This window comes from Sinocyclocheilus grahami, unplaced genomic scaffold, assembly GCF_001515645.1.
Source record: "Sinocyclocheilus grahami isolate Dianchi unplaced genomic scaffold, SAMN03320097.WGS_v1.1 scaffold563.1, whole genome shotgun sequence".
NCBI lineage: Eukaryota > Metazoa > Chordata > Actinopteri > Cypriniformes > Cyprinidae > Sinocyclocheilus > Sinocyclocheilus grahami.
This window is the reverse complement of record NW_015505742.1, coordinates 1,097,742-1,124,303: the sequence shown is the minus strand read 5'-3', so window position 1 is coordinate 1,124,303 and position 26,562 is coordinate 1,097,742. Positions and strand designations below refer to the sequence as shown.

General features: G+C 37.0%; 1 protein-coding gene across 1 annotated transcript in view; it reads right to left on the bottom strand.

The window, feature by feature from the left end:
* Nucleotides 1-5,959: 5,959 nt before the first annotated feature.
* Nucleotides 5,960-26,562, bottom strand: part of nrp2a (neuropilin 2a) — a 79,680-nt gene continuing 59,077 nt past the window's right edge. Inside the window, exons 13-17 of the mRNA XM_016239357.1 lie at nucleotides 23,091-23,350; nucleotides 20,280-20,373; nucleotides 17,670-17,702; nucleotides 10,096-10,155; nucleotides 5,960-8,174 (exon numbers count right to left, since the gene is read on the bottom strand). Coding sequence (XP_016094843.1) covers nucleotides 7,870-8,174; nucleotides 10,096-10,155; nucleotides 17,670-17,702; nucleotides 20,280-20,373; nucleotides 23,091-23,350 — 752 coding nt within the window. The 3' untranslated portion in view covers nucleotides 5,960-7,869. The remainder of the gene's footprint in view (nucleotides 8,175-10,095; nucleotides 10,156-17,669; nucleotides 17,703-20,279; nucleotides 20,374-23,090; nucleotides 23,351-26,562) is intronic.

The following is a 26,562-nucleotide window of genomic DNA, read 5'->3' as shown; positions in this document are numbered from 1 at the left end:
AATAGTAATAGGCCTATAATTAAAATATATTGTAATACATTTAATAAATTACATTAATTTATTTTTAATAAAAATGTCAACTGAAACTCAACAAGTGACTGGAGATTTTATATATGTCTACTAAATAATAGCAAGCAAATCATTATTAATGATAGATAGTTAGAACAGTTATCTATCACATTTTAAGAGAAATATTAGAGACAAAGATGTTACTTAGTCATAAATGAAATATAATTCAGAAATCGTGAATATGCAACGTCTGGGCACTAAAATCTTCCTCTGGGTACTCTTTGAAATTTCATTTCAGTATATTAATTATATTGTATATTGCTTTGTGTAATATAGCATCACAGATATATGAGTAGGAGAGCAAGAGAATGTTTATCATCCCATTTTTTCCAGCAGATGTTTGTTTGAGTCCCCGTGGGATCCAACATATGACACATGACAACGCCTTTCCCCAAATAAAGAGCGGATATTGAGAATATTTGTGTAGCGGATTGTGCTGTTTATTGTTGGAGATGGCCGTTGTGTGTATTCCTGGCTCAGGGTGTGTGTGTGTGTGTGTGTGTGTGGGTTGTGCAGAAAGCAATTGCATGTATGTGGTTTGCTTATCTTCTGAAAGATAAGGTTTTTAGGGAGATCAGAATTTTAATTTGACCACATTGGGGAATATGAAAACTTTTCTTTCACTGCATATTTTATCACTAGCTTTTGTCCTGTGAAGCATAACAGATTTTCTGACTATTTCCCTCATTTTGTTCTTGTTCATTTGTAGATGTCCCTCATTCAACAGATATCTTGTGTCTTTATCTGTCTTGTTTTGCTGTGGAAAGATTTTTTGTTACTTAACAAAAGCCTTTATCTTGATTCATAGGCAGCAGGCAGACTCTGACAATTCAAATCTCCCTGAGCTCATCCGGAGATTTCCATCTCACAACTTCCCACACTTCAATACACTATCTGCAGAGCCCGCAGTTTTCACTACCTGCATTTTCATTCAGTCCACACGATGATGGATCTCCAACTTTCTTTACTTTACAAACATACACTGCCAGTCAAAAGCTTCTTTGCTAACACTATTTCCCACATTTTAGAGTTATAATCAAGTCAATAGTCAAATATAGACTAATGTTAAACAAATCCAAAACAGCCTTATGTGAGCTGTTTTTATTTTTAAAATGAATTCATATTTACACAAGAGATAGATAGATAGATAGATAGATAGATAGATAGATAGATAGATAGATAGATAGATAGATAGATAGATAGATAGATATCTTAAAGGTGCAATAGGTGATTGTCTTCAGAAACAGTTTTTGTTATGCTGGTTGAAAGTCTCTTCACATCCTGATAGCAATCATTAAGTTAAGTGGTCTAAATGTATTTGTCTGTATTTATATATTCTGTGGAAGGCGTAGGACCAAGAAATGTTCGTCCAATCAAAACGCTTGGTCCGAGCATTTTAATTGGCTTTCCTACCTGCCTGTCAACGTATGTATTAGCATACCTCTGCGCACCCGGTTCGCGCAGACAGGATACGTCATCAGCACGTTCACGCACGCTGTGCAGACAGAGCGAGAATGGCAGACAAACATCAACAAACCGATCTTCCTTCCTGGTATTGTAGTACTTTTAAAGTTTTATCACTGGTGAATGACACATGCTGTAGCCCAGTAGTTCTCAATTCCAGTCCTCGCGCCCCCCGCTCTGCATATTTTGCATGTCTCACTTAGTTAACACACCCGATTCAGATAACCAGCTCGTTAGAAGTGAGCTACGTGCATGAACTGTGTTCTGATCGATATGATCCCTGCGCAGTGTTCATTGCTCCCTACTCCCTGAGCAGGGCAAATCCGTTGAAGTTTACTTCATTTCGGAACATTCATTCGGACTGGAACTGGGAACCGCTGATGTAGCCTATTGTAGCAATGTTGTCTCTGGTATTCTGGTCTGTGAGCATATATGCGTTCAGGGGGTGTGGCTTTGGACGGCGATTGCAGGGAGGGTGGGACGTTCGATTTAGTGCTATCAGGCTAAAGTTAGCATTTTCCAAGATTTCCTACTGCACCTTATGTTAATTACATTAAAAAAATGCGCTCACTCAACCAAGCGTTCTAACCACGACCTCGCCCCTCCCCAACCATTCGAATTTCTGTAGGTGGGAATTATTTGTAATGAAATTCTAATGAGCCGCTTTGTGATATCATAAAGCCCAGAAACCAAGCGCTGTAGTCCAAACGAGCCGTTTGCTGTAGTTCTTGAGAATGGATTTTTTAAAAACTAAATATCTCCCTTTGGAGTGGACTTTGAGATTTGTAACTTTCTAGATCTTTTTTATACCCAAACATACACACTACACACTGACTAAAATTTAAAAAAGTGAAAAAGCATAATAGGACTTTAAGTGTAGGTTACATCTAGCTACTGTCTGCTGGTAGATGGTGTAACTGCACCATATTTCCCCATAAAAATCAATCAATCAATCAAAAGTTGATACATTTTATGTATGTATGTAGGCCTATTTATTTATTTATTTATTTACATACATATACACATATTTTGGAGGACTAAAAAGTAAACAAATATTATTCCCAATCCGTTGAATGAGAGCTTATAAATGTGTTTGAGTGACATTAATTGTGGTCTGGTGAAGGTGAATCAACGTCCAAACAGCTGGGCAGAACATTAACTCCTGAGTCTCCTGAGTGCCTTGAGTCTTACTTATTTCAATCCACACATCATTCAGAGCTGTAACACAAGCACGACTCACATAAACACTACATTTTCATGTAATTCTTTTTATGTCAGTTATAATATATTACTTTGTTTAAAGAGTCTGCAGAGCAACTAAAATCAGAAATGTATGGGAACTGACAGTAAAGCACAGTATGATTAGTTACTTTTAACTACTGCACATTACTGTCCATTCCATTTAGAGCCAAAAATGCTTTGTCAGAGGAACAGAGCAGGCAGAAAGAAAGATTTCTTTATAAAACACTTTTATAAATGCATTTTCCTGTTGTTATTTTCATTTCAGAAAAGTTGAATATCACATACATATTACTGTAGAAAGAAACACACCACAACATACAATAGTGCCGTGTTTTGGTACATTTGAACTTCCTTTCCCAAGATTTTTTGTCTTTCCACAATAAACTGTTGATAAAAATAGTTTTGACCTCATTTAGTTTCCATTGACTACCTGTTTTCTAATACAGTTCCTCTGTTTATTTACTTCCAGAGCTGATTTCCTGTGCCGCAAATAATGAAGATGCAGGAGAGCAGGAGGTCTGAAGCAGTGACTGCTGTTGTCGCCAGCTCCAGTGGAAACACAGACCCCCGCTTCCCCCTCGAATGACCCAGAAAAGAGCTTTCAACTGCTGGCCAATGGGAGAGGAGGGCTGCTGCTCTGGGAGGACGTCCCACAATCTGCTGAGTGAGCCAAAGGCTTGAACAGAGCTTGAGATAGGGAAAGGTATAGATGTGGGAAATTACTATGTGACAGACAATATAAATGTTCATCTGATGAATAAAGATGCTGATTTGTGCTTTATAGAGTTACATTCATGTCTTATCCCCTAATCAGTGACCATGATTTTGCAGGTAGTTCATGTTCTTAGATCAACATGTTTTTGTTCGGTTCCAAAACCCAGAGCTGTCTTTTTGCCTTCTGCCTACATAGACAGCATCCTAACTGTACCAGAACCTTAACTCATTTGGAACATTCTAAAAAAGCAAGAATTTAAAATGCAACAGAGAACCAATGAAATAGTTCAGTACAGGTGACATAAAAGGAGCAATGCCAAACTCATAATAATAATATATACACATATATAAATAATAACATTATGAATAAAAATAATAATCAGAAATATGCATAGCACATACTGTATAATATATGTATTTATAATTATTTATATGTATTTATAATTGCAATTTAGTATTTATTTATAATTGTTTTTGCAGGATTAGCAGATCATGTTTGATTTGGCATAATCATATCAAGCTTTTTCCACTCAGTGCTTCCACGGAGAGTTACTGAGGGTCACTGAGATCAATTTTCTTAAAAAACAAAAACATTTTTAAAAATATTTCCTCTGACCTCCGGTGCTTGGAAATAATTCCATCTGTGGATGTACAAGGACAGAGCAGAGGAAGTTATGCTGGCATCAATAGTACCAGTAGAACATTTTGTGTTGTTATTGACACTCAGTGGCACAATGTGCTGTTTTTAAAGATAGAAACCATGAACTCTTGATCTTAAATGTTTCTGTATCTGTTCTGATGTGAAACCAACCAGACCAAGGAGATCGTATAGTGACCTTGCTAAGAACCAGCATCTGCTAAAATCGTCAAAGCAAATGAATAATCTGCAACATGAAAGCCCTCCCTCAATGGAGTCGTTCAGACGCACCAAACCCTTTACATCAGAAACTGACATTAGACTCAGTAACCATCTGGGAATGGAGCAGTACAGTTGTGTGCCTCTAGTTCTCCATCATTTGTCAAGTTCTCTGGAGATAAATTAGCTGTGCACTCTTTGTATTTCTTAGAGCGGCCCCTTCAAAAGCTGATCACCTATAAGCTTCAAGCGTGCAAGGCTGAGCTTTGATGGAAAGTCCGGCTTACTGAGAAAGAGGGAAAGCTCTCTGATCTTCGCTAGCAAGGCCCCAGTGGAGAATTAGATTTCAATCTGGCAGGGAGGGAAAACAACATTTACGAAACAAAAGTTTAGAATAATTTGGGTGGAAAAGCAAAGCCCGACGGCCGGGCTCCTCGGAGCAATTTCCTGGTTCTCCATCGCTCAGTCCTGCTTGCCGATCAAAGCCACACATCCAGATGCCTTGTGTTGAGTTTAAAGACAGAACATCATTAATCAAGAATCAGCCAATAGAACATTTTAAAATATTTGGAAATCATGTTATTCCAGTCAACAAAACCACTGATGTATTTCTTCAAAATGGCTTTTAGGGACTCTACATTAGAAATGACTGATGTGCTAGTCAAAATTTTGATCTTGAGAGCAATATGAAGCGTGAGAATGGTAAATGATATTTCTCTAGATCTAGATAATGGTCAAAGCTTGACTACAGTATTTGAAGTTTACAGTCCGTGTCCAGAGTCTGATGATGTCCATATGGGCAATCCTTTTTTCTTGGAAGCTTCTGTGTCCTACATTTCTATGCGGCAGTCCATTTAATACATTAATTTAGTGTAATTAATTATAAGAGAATTATAAAACAATTTTTTAAAGGACTACACCAAAATAGACATAGCAAAAGCCACACAATTCCACTTCTAATACTATTGGTATTCTTGGGATCTTGAGCGAAGCTGATTTGATTGACCTTACTAGACTGAATTTCACTGTTCCCATCATTAGTCAGTGAAACAGCCACAGTGGTAAAGGTAAAGGCAGGCACACTATGAAGCAGAGAGGAAGCTGAGGTAGAGAAATAGTTAAATGGATGCAACTGGGTGGTTGTATGAGGTAGAGGGATGAAGGGAACTTTAGGGGGTGGAACAGTAAGGCACTTCAAAGCTTTGATGTTGTGAGCCCCTAAATGAAGGTGACTGAAGGTCCCTACTAATGGGAGCCCATGGGGAGATGAGAGAAACTGTAGCAGACATAGCTGGAAAGAGAAAGCGAGAGCGAGTTTGTATGTGTTTTATGACTGAATGTGTTGATATTTAATAGAGTCAAAAGTTCTATTGATGGACTCCTTTTGTTGTCAGTGGAGGTTATGTACTGGTCTGGTATTTGTAATATTAGTTGCATGTGTGTGAGCATGTTGAGCAATGAGTATTCTACTCATTTATCAATCCCATAAGCCCTTGCTCTCATAACCTCAAAACCCATCGTCAAACTAATGTTCCTCATGGATCCACTTTGAAATGTTCAACACCACATCAACACAATATGTTAACAATCCTTTATTAAATAATCATAATAACAATAATCATCAGCATAAAAAGCAAATTTTCTGTACAAAGTGTCCAAAGAGAGACTGGAATTATACCCAGTGCTGTGATTCTCAAGTATTTTGAGTGTTTAAGACAGACGAACGCTCCAAAGCAGTCTTTTTCAAGTCCAGAGCCGAGGCTGGAACAGAGTAGCTCCAAGGCACTTGCAAAAGTCCAGGGGTCCAGTAGCAAGAGTCTTCAAGAAGATAAGAAGTACGTGTATGGATTATGCAGGGTTCAGTAGAAACATCTATGCTCACCTTATCTCAAAAACTCCATATCAAAGATCCCAGACTCTCATTACGTGTCTTATTCTGCAGAGGTGTAGTGTGCTTTGGGTGCATTTATTTCCACCAACTCCAACAATGCATTGTTGAGCATGTATGAGGGTAAGAAATCCCATCTGAGCAAGTAGGTAAAGATTTACAGCATCTGTCTTCCACCCTTTTCCAGTCTTTGAAAACCACAGGGGAGCAGATTTAAAACCAAACATGTCTCCTGTTAACATAAAGCCTACGCATGGAAACATAAAACTGAGTAAAAGAGAGAAAAATATCAATTGGGAATGAAACTGAGGAAAGAACTGCTGTATGATGTACATTTGAAAGCATTGGTGTTCCTCAAGTCTCCGTGTTAGGTCCTACATTGTTTGCACATAACCTAAAAGAGCAGCAACTGTAAAATGTTTTTTTTTTAAGGTGAATTAATGTTGATCACCACTGACAGGTTTTGTAACACTCATCTAGGCATCTCAAAAAGGATTTCAAGAAAATATATTAAATATTTCTTTTTACTTCAAATCGATCCAAATCTAAACTATTTTACCTCTTACAGACCCTTTAAACATTAATCTTGAGGTGTAAAAATATCAGTTTGACCCAAGAGCCAAGATATACTGCACCGATAGATTTTAGTCTTTTTTCTTTAAATACAAGCAGTGGACCTGAACCTCTCTGAGCCAATAACTGTAGAATTATTTAATGCCCGGAGTAAAAATAAGAGAAATTGTATTTCAAACCCATCCTTCAGTATCTGTCAGCCTTTCAACCCTTATTTCACATTATTTAATGCCTGTTTGATAGCTCAAAGCTCACACATTAGCTTGTCAGTCTTGTCTTCCAGTTACAGCAATCCATAGGTTGCACTGACAAAATCCTCAGTCGTTTTAAACAAGTGTTGTGCCTTTTTTTTTTTCAAAACACAATCCACAAAACACACTTTGCCGAAAACTAAATCTAAGAACCCTCGATCTGTCTTACTTTTCCATTTCCAAACTGTCAGACTGACAAGAGAAACAAAATGGTTGGCTGAAAGCAATGGGTTGTAAACACACAATAATAATGACGTATAATCACCCTGGGCTACTGAACTTCTCTGCGAGGGAAAAACAATAAAAGCAACAATAAAGCAACATTAAACCCATCAAAACCTTTAAAAACAATGCACCACATCCTAGGCCACAAAATGTACTTTTTGGGAATGATGGTGGGCAGACGTTTGTGGCTCTAAAGTCCAGTCACATATCTCCCATTTTAAAAACTAGACCTCTTAGAAATCTAAACTGATATACTCTCATCTTTTTGGAATAGGAAAACATTGATATGTATCGACATTTATTTTGAGGCTGAGCCCTGGAAAGGGGTTCAATCCTTGTGGCACCAAACTCTCCACTTTTGATGTAATCCAGTGAAAGACAAGGAAGTCCTTGGCAGCACCGTTAGAGCTGAATAAGCACAACTGCTTGGAAAATAAGCTCCAGGAGAAGTTAAGTCTAGGAGCTCTCCAGCTGAGATGGACATGCATTCCAGGAATACTAAGAGATGAGGCTCGTCTCTTCAAAGAGTCAAATCGGGTTACTTTGAGGTCATTTTAGGATACTTGATATCTCCCCATCTGTTCTCCTCAAGCCTCGGAGCAGCAGCGCTGTTGGTTAAGCTTTACTTTGTGCTTAATCCCATCATACAACTCGAAGTTGTAGTTCTCCAAAGTGGTGGATGAGCGTGACGTCAAGCCGCCATACGAGCAGGTACAGTAAAGAAGGAGGCCAGCACACACGGCACCTAGAAGAACACCCAGAGAGCTCATGACGATGATGGTCAGGAGAATGGGGTCCAGAGAATACAGCCAAGTGTTGTCCTTATCGACCACACGTGTCACTGGAGGCTCTGATGGTGTTTCGGCTGTGCTCCACTCTGGAAACTGGAAACCTACAACAACAAGACGAAGGGAGAGCACATAAAGAGGATGTTCTTGACAATCTCATGCACATAAACTTTTGTTTTTGGACTTAATACATTGGTAATATCATGGTAGTCTTTGAAGGAGAATGATCTCCCCCCAAAAATATTGATGGTATTAGATGGTAGCCTTCCAAAAAATTACTGTGGCAGTGCCATGGTACAGTGAAGCATCAGACGATACTATTTTATACCATGATATCGAAATTCAGCTACCATGGTTTTGAATGGTAAACCATGCTAGTTTTCAATAAAACCACAGTACTAACATGGCAAACATTTCTTTGAGTGAAAAAGTACACAGATGTTGTGATACTAACATGGTATTATTTGAGGTATTTTGGAGTTTTAGAAGAATACCATCATATTGGTGAAAAGTGAAAAAGTACCATGGTACAATATATAGTGATTGTATCAGATGGTATAGTTACAAAAAGTACTGTGTTGATACCATGGTAGAGTGATACCATCATATGGTAATACCATGGTACTTTGAGATATACGTACCATGCTATTGAAATTCATGTACCACATTTTGTATGGTAAACCATGGTGCTTTCAAGAATACCACAGTATGGCACATGTTCAAGACACAATGGTAGTACCATGTAATTGAAAAAGGACAATGGTATTAACATGTTTTACCATTAACATGTTTACAATGTATTCTTTGAAGTATTTTGGAGTAAATGCCATGGTACTCCAAAATACTTAAAAGAATACCATGGTATAACCTTGGGAAATTAATATAGTAATCAGTGCAATTTCTGTACTTACATGTTATGCTTAGAATGTTTTGTTCAACACTACAGCCTTTGAAGGCTAAACTGAATTTTTGTGTTTGTTTTCTCACACAGTATCCTATGGAGGAAGATACTAACTAATGTCTTGGTTTGTGGGAGAATACTGTCGGCATGGTTGTTTTCAGCTGACAAAACTAAGCTGTAAACTCTTTTGTGGCACCCTGTGCCTTGCTAGCGGTTGCATTAGGCTTAATTAGGCTGCTTTTGACAGCGAGCTGATGCCAAAACTCGCACCAGCTGAGCTGCTTTTGCACTTTGACTGATATCTGTTGCATTTTGTTAAAGCTTTTGCCCTTTTAGTTCCAACAAATGGCTTCTGAGGTGATTGACAGCTTGTGAAGTCTGTAAGCTAAACACAGACTTCATTACATTGTATTAGAGTAGGGGGAAAATGAGAAAAAGATGGAAGACATCGATAAAGGAAGTCAGGGAGAGTGAAAGAAAGACTGACGGAGGGGGGTGACAGTCTATAAGGATGAACAGATTTTGGGTGGGTAATTAACTCGTCCTTGTCTTTTTTTATTTTTTTATTTAAGAGCCAAAACAAAGACATCTTTATGAGTTAGATGGATTCCAACTGTGTGATAGCGGGAAGGGAAGGGCGAAAAGTCTGATAACCGGAGATGTTTTTTTTTTTTTGCTTTTCTGCAGAAACGCGGGGTGAGGGCGATGCGAGTATGAACAAACACGTACATACCCACACAAACACACTGTAGAATGTCAGCTCAACCCTTACAAACATATGCACGGATGCACTGTGGAGCTCCACAGTTTGTGGCAAAAAAATAATGGAATGGAAAGCAGCATTCGCAACCCATTTAATTACATAATGTGGTGTATTTTCAAATAAACATTGATTTGACAGATAACGTGCATAGACAAATCATTCATAATAAGACCAGAAAAAAATAAATTATTGAAGTAATTATCTGTTTTTGACTAATCTCAAAAACTTTGAGGGGGGGAAAAAAATACAATAGATGAAAGATTTCTCATTCCTGGTTCCCTTTCTTTGAACTTGGTTAGAATAAATAGCCTGCCAGAAAGCAGTCATATACTGTTATATGTATGTAGTAGTGGGAACTAACCTGCATTTATGTGGTCCTTCCCATTGAAGAGACGGCCATTTCCGACTGCTGGTTTTTTAACTGTGGACAGAAATGTAAACATTGTATTGAAATATATAATATGACACAAAAGAATGTGTGTTATGGTCAAAAAGCACTCAAAATTATTCATAATGATATATGTATTAATGAATATAAGTGTGCATTCTTGAATTAACAAACTTCAGTATACAATAGGGCATTAGCGTAATCTTCACATCATAACATTTGATTATTCAGAATTCATATAACTAGCTCTAAACATGTCAACAATACAAAGTAACTAACTTCAACAAACTTGCTAATTTACACTAATGTCTGCTATAATAAAATAATCTGTAAAACAGAGTTTGTGCAACTCTAAGTAAATAAATAAGTATATTTTGAGGCTAAGTAATAAATTATTAAAGGGTCACACGATATGTAACATAATTACAGAGTACAGAGAATAACATCATGTGAACAACATAATTACTAATTGAAGCACAAAAGCATTTAAATATTAAGGGAACACACAAATATAACAGCAAAAATAGGCAAACATCTATTATTACTGCTGTGATATAAATAGATATAAAAAAGAATTGAGGATTAGAAAAATAAGATTTTATTGTCACATTTTAAAAGCAGGTTATCAAGACACAAATTCATCAAGCAAAAAATATTCCGTTCACATTCACATTTTAAACAATTTACTAATTTCAAAGTTGAGGTATAGGCTGACCACAGTTAGAAGGTACTTTCATAAAGCAAAGTGCATTATCATCATCATCCTCATTATTATGATTAAATTCATAGTCTGTATCAGAAGCATCACCACCACCACCTAAGTAAGCTTTGCGGTGCAATAAAAGGCCCATAACTTTCAAATGGCTTTATGGATCAGGTCGCTTTGTTCCAAAAATGTCCAAGTCAGAGCCCAATGTGTCTAAAAGCAGAGAAATCAATGTGAGAGCTTGCGCACCATGGATGTGAAGGCGGTAGCCTGACTGGATCCATTGTGAGCGATCTATTCTACCCAACTCCCCACCTCCGAGGAGAACGCTGTCGACTGTTCGACAACCCCTGAGATGCCAGTGTCCAAATGTACAATTAGCATGAGTCATTCGGATCCGAGCAGACATCGGCAGGGGTGTGAACATCAACCTCAATCCTCCGCTCTTTGAAAAATAGACTGTTTTGCTTTATTAGAAGCTTCTCAGTTAGGTATACGCGATGCATTTAAGAGCCCTAGAAGAATGGCTGTTTGGCATCATGCCTCGCTGGGTGACGTGTTGACGGCGTTCTCGAGAGAGAGCACTCGCACTCATTAATGTGGTTTCCCGAGTCGACGAGAGACACGGGGCGGGAGACGGAACGCCTTTAGCAGCTTTAATAAATGGTATCTGGTCCATTAACTAATTAGAAAATATTAAGAGTGAAGAAAGAAGGGGGGGACACGGTTTAGGGAAGAAAAGAGCGATAAAGTGGCTGCTTTAAAAGCACATTGCATGACGGTGCCAAAACATCTCTTACCACCTCACAGCAGGAAATGGCATTAAAAAGCCCCTCAGGAGCCAAGGGTCTTTATCCTTTTATTTCCATTTTGAACAGCTCTATACTTCTTATATCGACATGAAGACCTTTGAAATGCTTTTTCTAGATCCACCGAATATTCTTAAAGCCATAGTTGATATATGAAAATTATATATGAAAATTATAATCCGGTCATCATTTACTCAAGTCGTTCCAAACCTGTATGTCATTCTTTCATATGTGAAAGACAAAAGGAAATGTTTACACGTTTTCTATAAAATGAAAACACAAAAGCTGTGTTGAACAGTGTAAATGCCAAACCACTGTCATTTGCTGTCACTAATGTCAAATTTGAATAAATAATTACTTTATTTTTGTTCACATAAATCTATGGTTCTATGCAAACTACATTTATGACATATGGAGAGGTCTTTTCACTTACATAAAGTTGCAGCATGAAAATTCTTTAAAACATTTCCTTTTGTCTTACACAGAAGAAAGGAAGTCATAACAATCTGAAATAACATTGCAGTGAGTTTTCATTTTGGGGAGACCTATTCCTTTAAAACAGTTACCGCTTTGGACAGTTGTACTAAGGTAATACCTTGGAGTAGCATTTCAATACTATATGATAATCAAATGGTACTGCCACAGTATGTTCGTGACACACCCCTGTCCAAATACAGAACTGATTAATATAACCTATAAAACTGAATGACAACTCAATTCAGTAAATGATTCAACATGGCTATGAAAAAGCATAAGGCGATCTTGGACAGCATTCACTGCTAATCACTCCTGAAACTTCCCGATGCTTCAGTGAACCAAAATTGCTACCAGGTGTTGATATCTGCACAAGTTCTCTCCCACCCCAGCGCTCAGTGCTTCTTCATAGCAATGAGACAGAGAAAGGAAACAGCTGTCTTTGTTTATGGGACCTGTTTTTGGAGCCTCCACACCAGCAAGCGTTTGCTCAGAATAACACACGCCAACACAGTTTTGGGTGATCTTTGGGAAAGAAATGTGAGAAATGCGAGATAGAAAGGAATAACCTAGATACTGCCACAGAGAACACAGAAACAAACACAAAACATGAAGACTCTCTTGCCTAATCCCTCTTTCCCATAATTCTCACATCTCATTGGTGGCACCATCCCTTCATTTAAGTTGAGCACATCGTTGATATAAAACCATGCCTAATAAAATGTTTAAAGTCAACATGAAAGAACATTTGCAATGCATTTTAGTTCCATAATGAAAAAACTGTTAGATGGGACTTCTTCAGTGAGAATTGATTGGATGGTGAAAAGTTGGTGTTTCATACAAGGATAGAGTCTGAATGTGAGTTTACACATTCTTCCTGCTACTTTCAGTGAGGCTTTTTAATTGCGAATCCCAATGTCAATGCTTATTAGTCAAATCTGTTTTTGTTTGTAATTACTGCACTCTTTATTATGTTATTGACAACTGGCATTAATTTATTGTGGTAAATATTGGCAAGGTTTTAAGAAAGGCCGAAGAAAGGCTTGCAGCCTAAAACAAGTGTTGCCAATAACATTAACCAGTAATTGGTATGATCTAAGTTACATCAGTGAAAAAAATAAACTCATCACACCAGCATTTTTCTCTTTGTAATAACAATGCATTGATCAACTGTTCACAATAAGACCAAGAAGATATGTTAAGAGACTCAATTTTGATTTCATGTTGACTTTAAAGGCAGTGTTCATTATGACAGCATATGTTTATATCATCTTAGGTGGACTCTCCATTTATCAGACTTAACTCAAGTTGTTTACATGCAGAAACCTTTTAAGCAATACTTCACCTTCCCTTATTACTAATTAAATCATGCTTGCTTTGTGTTCAAAAAGTGCTAAGAAGCACGTTCTCAGTAATGGAGCCTCCGCCCGTATGCTTTAATTTATCTGAAAGCTTCATGTTCTCTCTTTCACCAAAGGTCTGTTCCCATGTTCTGCTATAATAAGGTAAAGTACTCGTAATCAATCTCAGGGACTAGTCAAAGTGCAAACATTGTGGCATGTCCACAACAGCTCTGAACTCGCCGATGTTCTGACCTTGTCCAATCACATTGATTTAACATAAGTACAGCACATTGGATCAAAGTCAGTCCAGGATCAGTGATTGAGGTCACTGGATAACACGTCCTCTTGGCTTGGCGTTCATCAAGAGGCCAGATACAGATTTGCTCTGGGAGAAGTTCCCTCCAGATGAGTACGAGCTGGCTAGATGTCGTAAACAAGCTGAGCACGCTAGTAAGACAGGGTCGTCAGTATCCAAGAAAGAAAAGAACAAGAACAGAACGAGGAAACAGAAAAATTGAAGTTTTGGGTTCATCTGGATGCATTCGATTCCAAGCATCTGAGAGCTTTCTTTGAGGTTCTCCTCCAACTCTTCAGTCAGAGATCTGCATTTGTCAAGGACTTCCTTCACGAAGTCAGCATTTGCAGGCAAACCTCTAAACCTTTAGTCCAGGTGTTCACCAGTAGGAATTCCCATCGCCCTTCTCAACCCATACAGTCAACTTGGGCGTCACCCCAGCCCTGTGCATGCCGCCGTTCGGGTAATGTGCATTGTGGGGGCTGTAGTAGGCCATTGTGGGTTGGTTCCTCCTGGCCGTAAGATGGCGACAGCTAATGGCCATGACAATGACAATGAGCAGGAACAAGATGGCTCCTCCACCAGCCATTATGTAATACCAGTTGGGCAAAATGGGTGGTACTGACAGCGTATTTATTGTTGGCTCACTCTTGCCTGGTAGGGCTCCCCCTGGTGGAGAGATATACAAACTGTGAAACACGCCACACTACTGCTAGGTTCAAAAGCAAACACACAAATGCCATGAAAGATGCTGTATTGACTGTTTTGGCATAAGCTTCATGCTCCATGTTTCACTGTTCGAAATCACCATGAAATCACCTCTTTCCAGTAGTAGAATAGTTGTTGAGGGATCTACGTTCGGTTTGCATAGAGGTATGTACAGTGAAACAATGGGAGTGAATGCAGTGCTGTTATATAACGTGCTTTCAAATAGGCACCTGAGTCAGACTCCAAGCATGTTGCAAATAAAGACTGCCCCGCGCTCTAGTCCTGGGGAGTGGGAATGCCGTACTATAAATCGAACTGTTTTTTTTTTCTTTTTTGCATGCTGGATTTTAGGACAAGTCTCTCTCCAGGACTACTCAAAGGCAGGTGGATACATGACTACAAGTGCTGGTAGTTCTCCAAACCGTTATGTCTTAGGGGTACATTGGGGCTGCATTCAAAACAAGAGGCTGTTTTGCCAAGCAGAGGCACATGCATTCTGTTCTCCCTCAGTTTGGTCTTCTGGTTCTTGCAGAATGCTGACAGATAACTGATCACTGCAGGAGTTTTTAATAGGGCTGGGCATCGCCAACTTCGTCAATACATCTTGATGCACCACTATATCAGAAATAGATCACAACTGAGATTGAGAGAGACCCAATGTGACTGTGTGAAAGACTGATGATGTGGAATCTTTTTTGCATTCTCGCTTCAATTTTGTCAAGCATGCCATGTTTTAAATTATGACATGCATTTGTGTGTAACTTCAGAAAAGTGGCTGAAAAGGGCAATAAATGTGTAACTTTTTCACCACTTTGATATTTTCGTTTGTTTTAGTGGGTTGGAATTTTATAATATGATGATCACTGATTATCGTAGATTGAACTATAAGAATTATACGAATGCACACATAACTAACTAAAAGTTAAAGTTAAATAAAAACACAAAAAATACATAAATTAATACATTTAAAAAGATAATAAATAAATAATGATTTAAGTTAAATAAGTTTAAAAGTTTAAAAATATAAAATAAAATATAACATCGATATATGGAACTAAAGTACAGATGCAATATCTTTGTGGAAAAAGTCACTAAAGATGTGTGGCTAAATATGCATACATTCAGTTTCTCAGTTAAATTACAACCATTAAACCACCTATTGTAACACTCTAAGAGTTGTAATAGGCTAATTTTCAGACCAACCACAACGCTACTGGATGAGTTCAGCTGCTTTAGAAAGCCAACGTGAAGTGCCGCATGTTGACTTTCAATTGAAACAGCTTTGAGCAATTTCTGACACACTGAAAATAATAAAAACCCTACATCTCGACGAAAACAACCAAAATAGTAACAAATATTACGATCACACAACAAGTGGAAGCAGAGGTTCTTGTCAGCTCTGCTTTGTCTATCTCACAGATTAGATTAGTAAGCACCGTGTGAGAAGCGAACATTCGAGAAAAGAATGACACCAAAAAAAAAAAAAAACCTGTTCTCCAGGGACTCCAACGAGACATACCCCGAGTCTCTGATGCAATGCTGCCATCTGAGCAGAACCCGGCACAGGCAGACATCTTGTTATGCTATATTCAGCCATGGAGCATGACTGAGCCACTCATTAGGGAGAGCGACTTGGCTCTGCCTGTGTCTTTTATTGACAATCTTTTCACAAAAGAAAGTGGAGGTGCTAATACGGCGGTAGCTTGTTTGGGTATTCCTGCCAATGCAAGAATCCAAGTTTTTTAAAAATACAATTTTGTAATAAAAATAAATGGAGTGCCAAATATAAAAAAAGAAAAACATCATACTGCTTCGGTGTCCAGTGTTGGACTGCAGTCCTGTCTATGTGTCCATACACACTGACAAATACTCGGTTCTCAAGGGATCCTACACTTTTCTCACAATTCCCATGCCTTTTCTAGTCGTTTGTGATTACAGATAAGGATTTTTCCTTCGAAAAAATCATTAGACTGATGATTAGATTTTTTCTGTCAGGTACCAATTTTTGCAATGAATGCATTCTAGAAGCATACAGGTGACTGCTTTTCTTCAACAGTTCTATAAAGAAGTAATTTACAGCTGTCCATGTTATATCTAAAATACATTATTTGACACAACGATCAGCAGAGTGCAGGATCAGCTATTTATAAAAATAAAATGTGTGTTTTAGAGTTCAAATGTCTCCAATAAAACAAAAACAGGCATGCATTTACATATGAACCTATTAACTATTTTCCTTTTTTTTCTAGCATCATTTGCCATCCATTGTGTCACAAATGAGTTCCTTTAGTAGATAGATGTATATTCATTATATAGATTTTCGACATTTTATATAGACTACGAATATAGTGTAAGTTTCTTTAAAAATGTTTGGTAACACTTTAGTATAGGGACCAGTTGTCACTATTAACTAGTTGCTTATTAGCATGCACATTACTAGCATATTGGCTGTTTATTAGTACTTATAAAGCACATACTAATGCCTTATATTTTAGACAGCATTTTAGATCCCTTAATCTTACCCCATACTACCTTACTAACTATTAATAAGCAGTCTATTGAGGCAATAGTCGTAGTTAATAGTTAAAAGTGTGAATTCGTCCACAAACTAAAGTCAAACCAAATGGTTAAACCCTAAAATATGTCCAAGGTTTTCCATAGGAATGCACAAGTGTTAGCATGGCTGAATGGAGAAGATGCCTCAAAAATAGACTGACAGGATACCCATCTGGTTTGGACTGCTACGAATAGCCAATGACATCAAACGATACAATATTGACACAACCTCAATGAGTTTTGAGAGCTATGACAGAAGGGATGATGTTCAGCGAATAATGACTGGAATATTTCATGCAAGAAAGAAAGTCATACAATTTTGAAGCGACATGAAGGTGCATTTTCTGTTATTTCTGAGGAACTATTCCTTGAATGCCAAATTGTGTCACATTGTGGCAGATCAGCCTCATGGGTTCAACAGCCAGCTGACAGCCCATGTTTGAGCATCTTTCCCAACTGGGACCTTAAATATGTCAAAAACGGATTGGTCACCTCAAATAACCGACTCAACCCCAGGCTCCTCAACTCGCTGCATAAATACCGCATGCTAGGAAGTAAAACGAACCCTAGATCATCGCTGTAAACAATAACTGCTGAGCAGGGCAGAGAGCAGGAAGTGCAAACATTCACACCCGAGGCAGAGAGTTTAAACTCACCGGTCATGTCTGGAGGGAACGCGGCAAAAGGCTCTAGATGAGGAAGAGAAAGATGGGGAGAGGCAGAGAAAGGGAGAAAGACAAACAGAGCAAAATATTAATCTGCAATGTGAGGTTAACAGTGGGGTACATCCATGCATTACTGTATCAGATGCTGATGACTCTGAAAACATGCACTGAATTTCATAAAATTATGAATAACCTACATCAGAGACCACACAGGAAATCAATCTAAAGATGGTTCCTGAAATATTTAACCCTCAAATCAAAAGAAAACAGTACTATGAATATACTGTATATTATTAAATATATAAAATATATTACAGATAAACGCCACTTTAAAAAAAAAAAAAGAGCTGATTGCCGTGCATTATTCTCCACATATAGCGCGATCTGAACCCTAAACACGTTTTGTCAAAAAAGCCGGTTTTGTCCACTTTCAAGGCATTGCGAGTTCACGTTTTACTGCAGAAGCCGACAAGTGCCCTTGTTGTTTTTGAACAGAACCCGATAAGTCCATTTTAGCGAATCAGCGCACTGTATTCAGGTCAGGTGACAAGGCTACTTTCACTTTGAAAAGATGTGCTAGCTGAGAGGAGTTTCGTCAAAGCTGACTAAAAGTGATCGAGGATGGATAATTTCGACGAACTTGATGAACCTGTGATATCTTCTTCAGGGCGAAAAAGGAAAATAAAAGCTGAAACGTTTTCACGGAACCTTGCAAAAGCAGCGCGCTACAATGGTGAGGGAAAAGCTCCGTGTATTGTGTGTAACGTAATCATATCCATACAGTTTATGATCACAACAACAACAACATTTGTCAGGCATCTACATTGTCATCTGAGGAGATTACATAGCTTAAACAAGTGTTTTTTTTTACTCTAAAACACGAAATGTGGAGTTATCTGCTTTTGCCAAAAAACAACGGTTGGAGTTATCTGCTTTTGCTATAAAACAAACGTTTAACATGTAAAAAAAAAAAAACATACTTTCAATTAACTTTAATTTTGTAAATTACCTGTATTGTTTTTTTACTTTAAAACACGAAATGTGGAGTTATCTGCTTTTGCCAAAAAACAACGGTTGGAGTTATCTGCTTTTGCTATAAAACAAACGTTTAACATGTAAAAAAAAAAAACATACTTTCAATTAACTTTAATTTGGTAAATTACCTGTATTTAATCAAAACAGCCCAACTGCAGTTTGATTGATATTACTTGGAATGCGCAATAAAAAGCGGGATTTCTGAAAAAATAGTTATCGGTTTTTGCAAATGAACTCTTCAAATACTACCATGATGTACAAAAGATTGACTTAAAACAAAAAAAAATTATCAAACATTCTATTTTTTTTTACAAATTAATACACTAATGTTCAGAAATCACAGTATGTATCACTTTTACTTTCACTGAAATGAATTTTTAAAAGTATAAATATTGCATGAGGTGCTTAACGGTCATGAAAATAATGTAACAATGCAAAATATCTTGATTTTCCTTGATTTTCTGGAATGAGTTTTGACCTGGACATGTTCTTAACAGGTTTTGAGATTCAGCCAGATGCTGTTTCCAAATGCTATTACTTAAAAGCATTTTTTCCTTCAGCTAAATTATCTGTCCTGAACCCCCTTTTAGTGTTCAGATAAGGCATTTTGATTCTAAGTTTGTTGGTACAGAAGCGTGTTTTCAAGATGTTTTCATGTTCTGAAGGTTTTGTTTTGGGGAACGAACATGGAGGGACAGAGACGACTGCTTGAATTCTTGAAACACAAACAATTAGAAAAAGACGAGAAACTATCGTGGGGGCCAGCGGCTTGGGGACCTCTTTTTGGCAGGAACGGCGAGTCCAACTGCACGGGTCGATAAGAACTCTCCCAGCATGCTTTTGTAAGAATCACAGCAGGCGCATGGTGGAACACAAGCTCAGGAGGCTTCCAATTTTTGGATTCGAAATGAACCACCAAGTCCCGTAGCCTCGGAGTGAGCCAAAAATGACTAAATCAGGGTTTCCAGTTATGGACTGGGAATCGTAGCAGCGGCGAGCACATGGTCACATTCTGATGTCTTTATGACCATAAACCACAAAGCTTCTGTACGAGATCCATCCACAAAAAGCTTGGGCTATCAGCTAATTCCATTAAAAATCTCTGTTTACAAACATGGAAGGAGAAGCGCAAAGGAAATAATGAAACATAGATTAGCATCGGGGCCCAGGGGCATTTGTGGCCTAGATTTGATTCTACATTTTGCATTTGATGGCAAACAACGAGCCGCAGTATTTTTTATGTGTGTCATCCTTTCATGTTAATAAATTCTATTTTGAGAAGCTCTTTGAGATAGTGGCTGTGATGGCTAAGGTTTGATCACAGTAAATAGAGAGGTTTACTGTATGGAGTGAGATTCTCAACGAATCATAGTGAAATGGTGGAACTGGAATATGGCCGTCTGTAATGAAGAGATAAAGGTGAACTTCACAGGAAACCAGAAAGAGCGTGGCAGGGAGAACCATCTGGTCGAGATAATGCAAGGCTTTTGCTTAAATTGTTGCTATGAATGACAACAAAAGGACAAACCTAATGATGGAAGAAAAAGATGAAACGTGCACACTTACGAGTACACTCCTCCAGTGGTGTGTTCACACTCATGTGGATGTTATCGATCCAGATGTGGCCTTTGGCACCCTCAAAAAATCCTTCGATTACCACCTGTGTGATGAAATATGAGAATATAGTAAAATGTCTCCATGATTTCTGACAGGCTGTCAAGTAAACAATTAATGATGATTCAAATGAGTAATCATTTGGGATGTCAATAGATTTAAGTAAATATCATGTTTGGTGTTTTTAAAGTGATGTTCACTAATATATTTCTGTCACATTTTACCTCACAATCGAAAGAAATTATGTTGTGCATAAGGAAAATGAAGCCTATTTTGGGACCGTAAAGATTTTGGTAGTGAGACATTATCTCAGTTTATTTTTTAATTGTTTGAATTTCCATTATAGTTTCATATGATTCTCATTAGATCCTCATTTTCAACTTTTTTAAAGTACAAAAAAAAACCTTTATCATTATATTAACAACTACAAAAGCAGTGCAACAATTATTATAAATACTTTACAATAGACAAAATAGACTATTTCTTGTGAATTTGGGATGAAATGTATGAGATTGACGCGATTAATCTCACATTTTGAACAACACTAAAAAAGTTTATTTTGCTTTCTCAAGACCAAAATATATTTTGCTTGTGATCTCAAGTTAAGTTATTTTGCTTACAACAACAAAGAGAGAAAATAAGAAAGAAAACAAGACCAGCGACATGATCTTCAAGGAAAAAGTTAGTTGAACATGGCAGTCAAGCTGATAAAACTAGTTCGCTAGAAGCCTGGCGAAGAAAATTTCAACAGCAACATACAGTTAATAATAGTTAATAATATAATTGACTATAATTGGATGCGAAATACGTAAACCTCCCAATATTCGTCACTATGACTTGTTGCGCAAGGAAAAAATTTCGTTTTAGTCACATAACATCAGTTAATGGAAATGCGATCATTTTGCAGTAGTTTTTTTATTGACATTTATAAAATATCGCAAAAGTTTTGCGCAAATCTATAATGAAAAGCAGGCAAATTATATTGCGCAAGGAAAAAATTATGTTTTAGTCACATAACATCAGTTAATGGAAATGCGATCATTTCGCAGTCGTTTTTTAATTGACATTTATAAAATACCAAAAAAAAAGTTTTGCGCAAATCTATAATGAAAACCAGGCAAATGATACAGCGCAAGGAAAAAATTTAGTTTTAGTCACATAACATCAGTTAATGGAAATGCGATCATTTACCAGTAGTTTTTTTATTGACATTTATAAAATATCGCAAAGGTTTTGCGCAAATCTATAATGAAAACCAGGCAAATGATATTGCGCAAGGAAAAAATTACGTTTTAGTCACATAACATCAGTTCATGGAAACGCGATCATTTCGCAGTAGTTTTTTTATTGACATTTATTTTGCGCAAATCTATAATGAAAACCAGGCAAATGATATTGCGCGAGGAAAAAATTAAGTTTTAGTCACATAACATCAGTTAATGGAAATGTGGTCATTTCGCAGTAGTTTTTTTTATTGACATTTATAAAATATTGCAAAAAGTTTTGCGCAAATCTATAATGAAAACCAGGCAAATGATATTGCGCGAGGAAAAAATTAAGTTTTAGTCACATAACATCAGTTAATGGAAATGTGGTCATTTCGCAGTAGTTTTTTTTATTGACATTTATAAAATATTGCAAAAAGTTTTGCGCAAATCTATAATGAAAACCAGGCAAATGATATTGCGCAAGGAAAAAATGATGTTTTAGTCACATAACATCAGTTCAGGGAAACGCGATCATTTCGCATTAGTTTTTTTATTGACATTTATAAAATATCGCAAAAGTTTTGCGCAAATCTATAATGAAAACCAGGCAAATGATATTGCGCAAGGAAAAAATGATGTTTTAGTCACATAACATCAGTTCAGGGAAACGCGATCATTTCGCATTAGTTTTTTTATTGACATTTATAAAATATCGCAAAAGTTTTGTGCAAATCTATAATGAAAACCAGGCAAATGATATTGCGCAAGGAAAAAATTATGTTTTAGTCACATAACATCAGTTCATGGAAATGCGGTCATTTCGCAGTAGTTTTTTAAATGACATTTATAAAATATCGCAAAAATTTTGCGCAAATCTATAATGAAAACCAGGCAAATGATATTGCGCGAGGAAAAAATTAAGTTTTAGTCAGATAACATCAGTTAATGGAAATGCGATCATTTCGCAGTCGTTTTTTTATTGACATATATAAAATATCGCAAAAATTTTGTGCAAATCTATAATGAAAACCAGGCAAATGATATTGCGCAAGGAAAAAATTTTGTTTTAGTCACATAACATCAGTTCATGGAAATGCGGTCATTTCGCAGTAATTTTTTAAATGACATTTATAAAATATCGCAAAAGTTTTGCGCAAATCTATAATGAAAACCAGGCAAATTATATTGTGGGAGGAAAAAATTTAGTTTTAGTCACATAACATCAGTTAATGGAAAAGCGGTCATTTCGCAGTAGTTTTTTTTATTGACATTTATAAAATATCGCAAAAATTTTGTGCAAATCTATAATGAAAACCAGGCAAATGATATTGCGCAAGGAAAAAATTTCGTTTTATTCACATAACATCAGTTCATGGAAATGCGGTCATTTCGCAGTTGTTTTTTAAATGACATTTATAAAATATCGCAAAAGTTTTGCGCAAATCTATAATGAAAACCAGGCAAATTATATTGCAAGGTTTACCAACACTATTTACCATACATTACATTTTTAATATAATCCCATTTTACTGTATATCTTGTCTAATCTGCTTACCTGAAATTCATTAGGAGATCGAGGTATGATGGTCCGTCCTTCTTTCCAGATGGGCTCCTGGTCTCCACGGAGGGACCAGAGCAGGGTTTCCTCTTGGTGTTTGTTCTGCAGCAGGACCCTCAGGGTTCCCTGATCCTCCAGCTGATAGGAGAACATCAGGCAGAGAGGTCCGGTGTCAGGATCCACACTGGGACTGAACAGCCGGGCTTTCTGGCCTTGCGTCTCAGGACTGGCCTCAATGTACAGGTAATTTCCCAAACCTGTGAGAGAACAAACACAGCAAGGCGTATCACACAGAGCGACAGATTAAAATGTTGCAGCCTTTTGGTTAGTCACATGTAATCTTGTTCATTCCCTGCTGGGCAAAAAGTGGCATTCGGCACATGACATTTTAACAGTCTGGTTTGTGTCACCGTGGGTCCGACCTATCAAACAGCCAGTGAGTACTTCCTCAACCCAAACTGTGTTTCCAAGCAACACGTTTCTCTTGTCCCGCCCGTCTAACGTCATGCGGTGTGATTATACGGAAAAGTCAAGTGTGTCATTGTGGGAAAAGTCAAGCACTTCGTCATTAGTGTCGTTCGTGAGCGACGGTAGCCCACTACTCTACTGTAGGCACTTTAGGTGACGGCAGGTGTCTGTTTGCTAAGCCGAGAGTGAAAGAGCCTTAAGTGGGAGCAAGGCACGACCCCCACAGTGAAGAGGGAGTGGAGAGACAGGTGCACACTCTTTTATCTCTCTATATATTTGTGAATAATCTTTCCAGACGTTTCAAGGTCAAAAGGATCTCGAAAAAAGCTCATGTAGTGGCATCTCTCTGAGCCATCCGATTGGACGAGGAGGAGACATGTGACCTATTGGAGTCTTCAACATTTTGAGAACTGTCAGAAAGCGCCTATAACACCTTGCAGCTGTCGGCATGGCTTGTTAAGTCTTTCAGAGAGAGCATTTAAAATATTCCAAGGCAATGAATTTAAAATAGGTTTAGGATAACAATCCCCTTCACTGGGAATGCATATATGAGGAGATGTGAAGGGGTGGGGAGCGAATATCTTTAATTTATGTGAAAAAAATATATATTTTGATCGTAAGTACTATATTTATAAGGGGAAACGAATAATGATCTCTTGAAAGAGGCTTTAAGTACATGGAAGTCTATGCAAAAATCCGCCTGGAAGGCAGGTGGAGGACTGGAATACATGGTTGGAAATGCAGTTTTCCACAAGAATCTGCGCCTCTGAAGTCTGAAAAGGTTTTTTGAAATTCCATAAAGGAGGCCTGGGAAATTTCAATGCTTCTTACACTTTTAAATGGTTTTGGAACAAAATAAATAATTAAACAATATTGCTTAGCACCATCTGCAACACATATATAATTATATGATATATAATGATGTACACTACTGTTCAAAAGTTTGGGGTTAGTAGAATTTTTTATTTTTATTTTTTAAATAAAAGTTATATGTGTATTCAGCAAGAATGCCTTTAATTGTTCAAAGGTGACAGTGAAGGCATTAATAATGTTACAGAAAGATTTCTCAAATAAATGTTGTTCTTTTGTTCACAAAAAATATTACACGGCTCTCCTGTTTTTAACATGGATAATAATAAAAAAATATTTCTTGATCAGCAAATTAAATTTCTAAAAGATCATGTGACAATAAATTACATTTCAAAATATTTTTCAATTAGAAAAGGTGTTTTTAATTCTAATACTATTTCACAAACAGTTTTTAAAATATTTTGATCAAATAAATGCAGCCTAACTGAGCGTAAGAGAATTCAGAAACATTTAAAAAATATTGTATAATAAAATAGTGAATAGTATAAATAGTGTATAATTGAAAATATACCAGAAATGTAAAATCTACAGTATAAGCTCTAAATTCTGACAGAATGAGCCGCATTTGAAACGGCTGTAAAGCAGCCAAAATATGCAAACCAATGGCAGTGACCTCACATCAATTGAATTCTATATTAACGTTTGGCAAAATTAGACAGCCTACAGTTATAGTACTACGCCAAAGAATTATTTATTGTGTTTATTGTAAATAATTAATGTAATTATTTATTGAACAATGCCATCCCAATCATATTGCTGTTGTTGCCTTTTTATAAAAGCAATATGTCAGTCGAGACCAAGCGTTACAATGATTTTTGCGTTACATTTCAACGCTTGACTCTTAAATGTGGTGAAATGACTGCAACACATGCCCTTGAGTGTCATGTGAAATGGTAACCAATTTTCTTTCATAGTCTGAAGCATTTCAGAATAAAACTAAATATTAATGAAGAAACAAATGTAAAATGTGTAATTAAGCCAAACTCGAAAACTACAAGGGAGGCTGATGCAATGTTAAAAGCAAAGTTTTGCATGACATAATTTCTTTCTTTCACAGTCATTCACCAGAAAGGTGTACTAGGAACATAAATCTTGCTTTCATATTGATGAATATGTAGTAATCTGCAGCCCACGGACTCCCAGCTTTCAATCAAACAATGATTGTTATTTCTGTCTTCACTGCCATGCTTTGTTCCTGGTGTACGCTTCTAACTGGGATGTGTCATGGGATAGAAATAGAGGGAGTGTGACAGTGTTCGGGAGGGAGAAAGGAGGAGACAAAGCATGCCGAGCATTCATCCTGTTTTCCTCTTCTAGATCTCATGCCAATGGCTGACATGTGGAAAGCAGACCGCCGTGTACAGAGGGAATGAGGTCACAGGAGTTTACGAGAACACGTACTGAAGTTAGAAAACTAAAAGGCTGTTCTGGAAACAGTCAAGGTGCATTTCATCTGGGTGAGGTGTTAAAATGATTATGGGAAACTGATTTGGAGTTAGAATTAAGTCATATTACATGAAGAACAGGGCACAAGATACCCTGCTGAGTTTACACTGGCATCAGTTTCTATGTGGGTCCCGGCTGGTTTATGCTGGTTAGTACCGGTTTGGTGCAAGTCAAGATGTTCCCTCCCAAAACTTTGCCAACATGATCATTTATGGAAAAGCTGGTTGAATATTGGCGTAAAAAATGCCATATTTAAAAATAATGCTATATGTAAATAACAATATAAACAAAAAAGGGATGAATTAATTATAAGCAATTATAATTTGTTTAAATATAATTATGATTATTAATATAATGATTAACTAATTATAAGTAATTATAATTCCTTTAAATATAATTATTAAATATAATAAATATTTTAATAAAATATTATATTTGTATATACTTTTTGTATGAGGAGAGTAAACTGTTTAACTGTTTGTGTCCCTTAATAATATAATATCATATAATATAAAATAATAAAATATAACATTTGTGAGAGATTGTTTTTGTAAACGCTTTGTGTTTCCAATCATGAACACAGACTAGAGCCTACAGGCATGACGACCTCTGTATGCATGTGAATGTATGTGTGTGTGTGTGTGTGTGTGTGTTTGGGTGCGTAGGGGTGTGTGTGCGTGGGCGT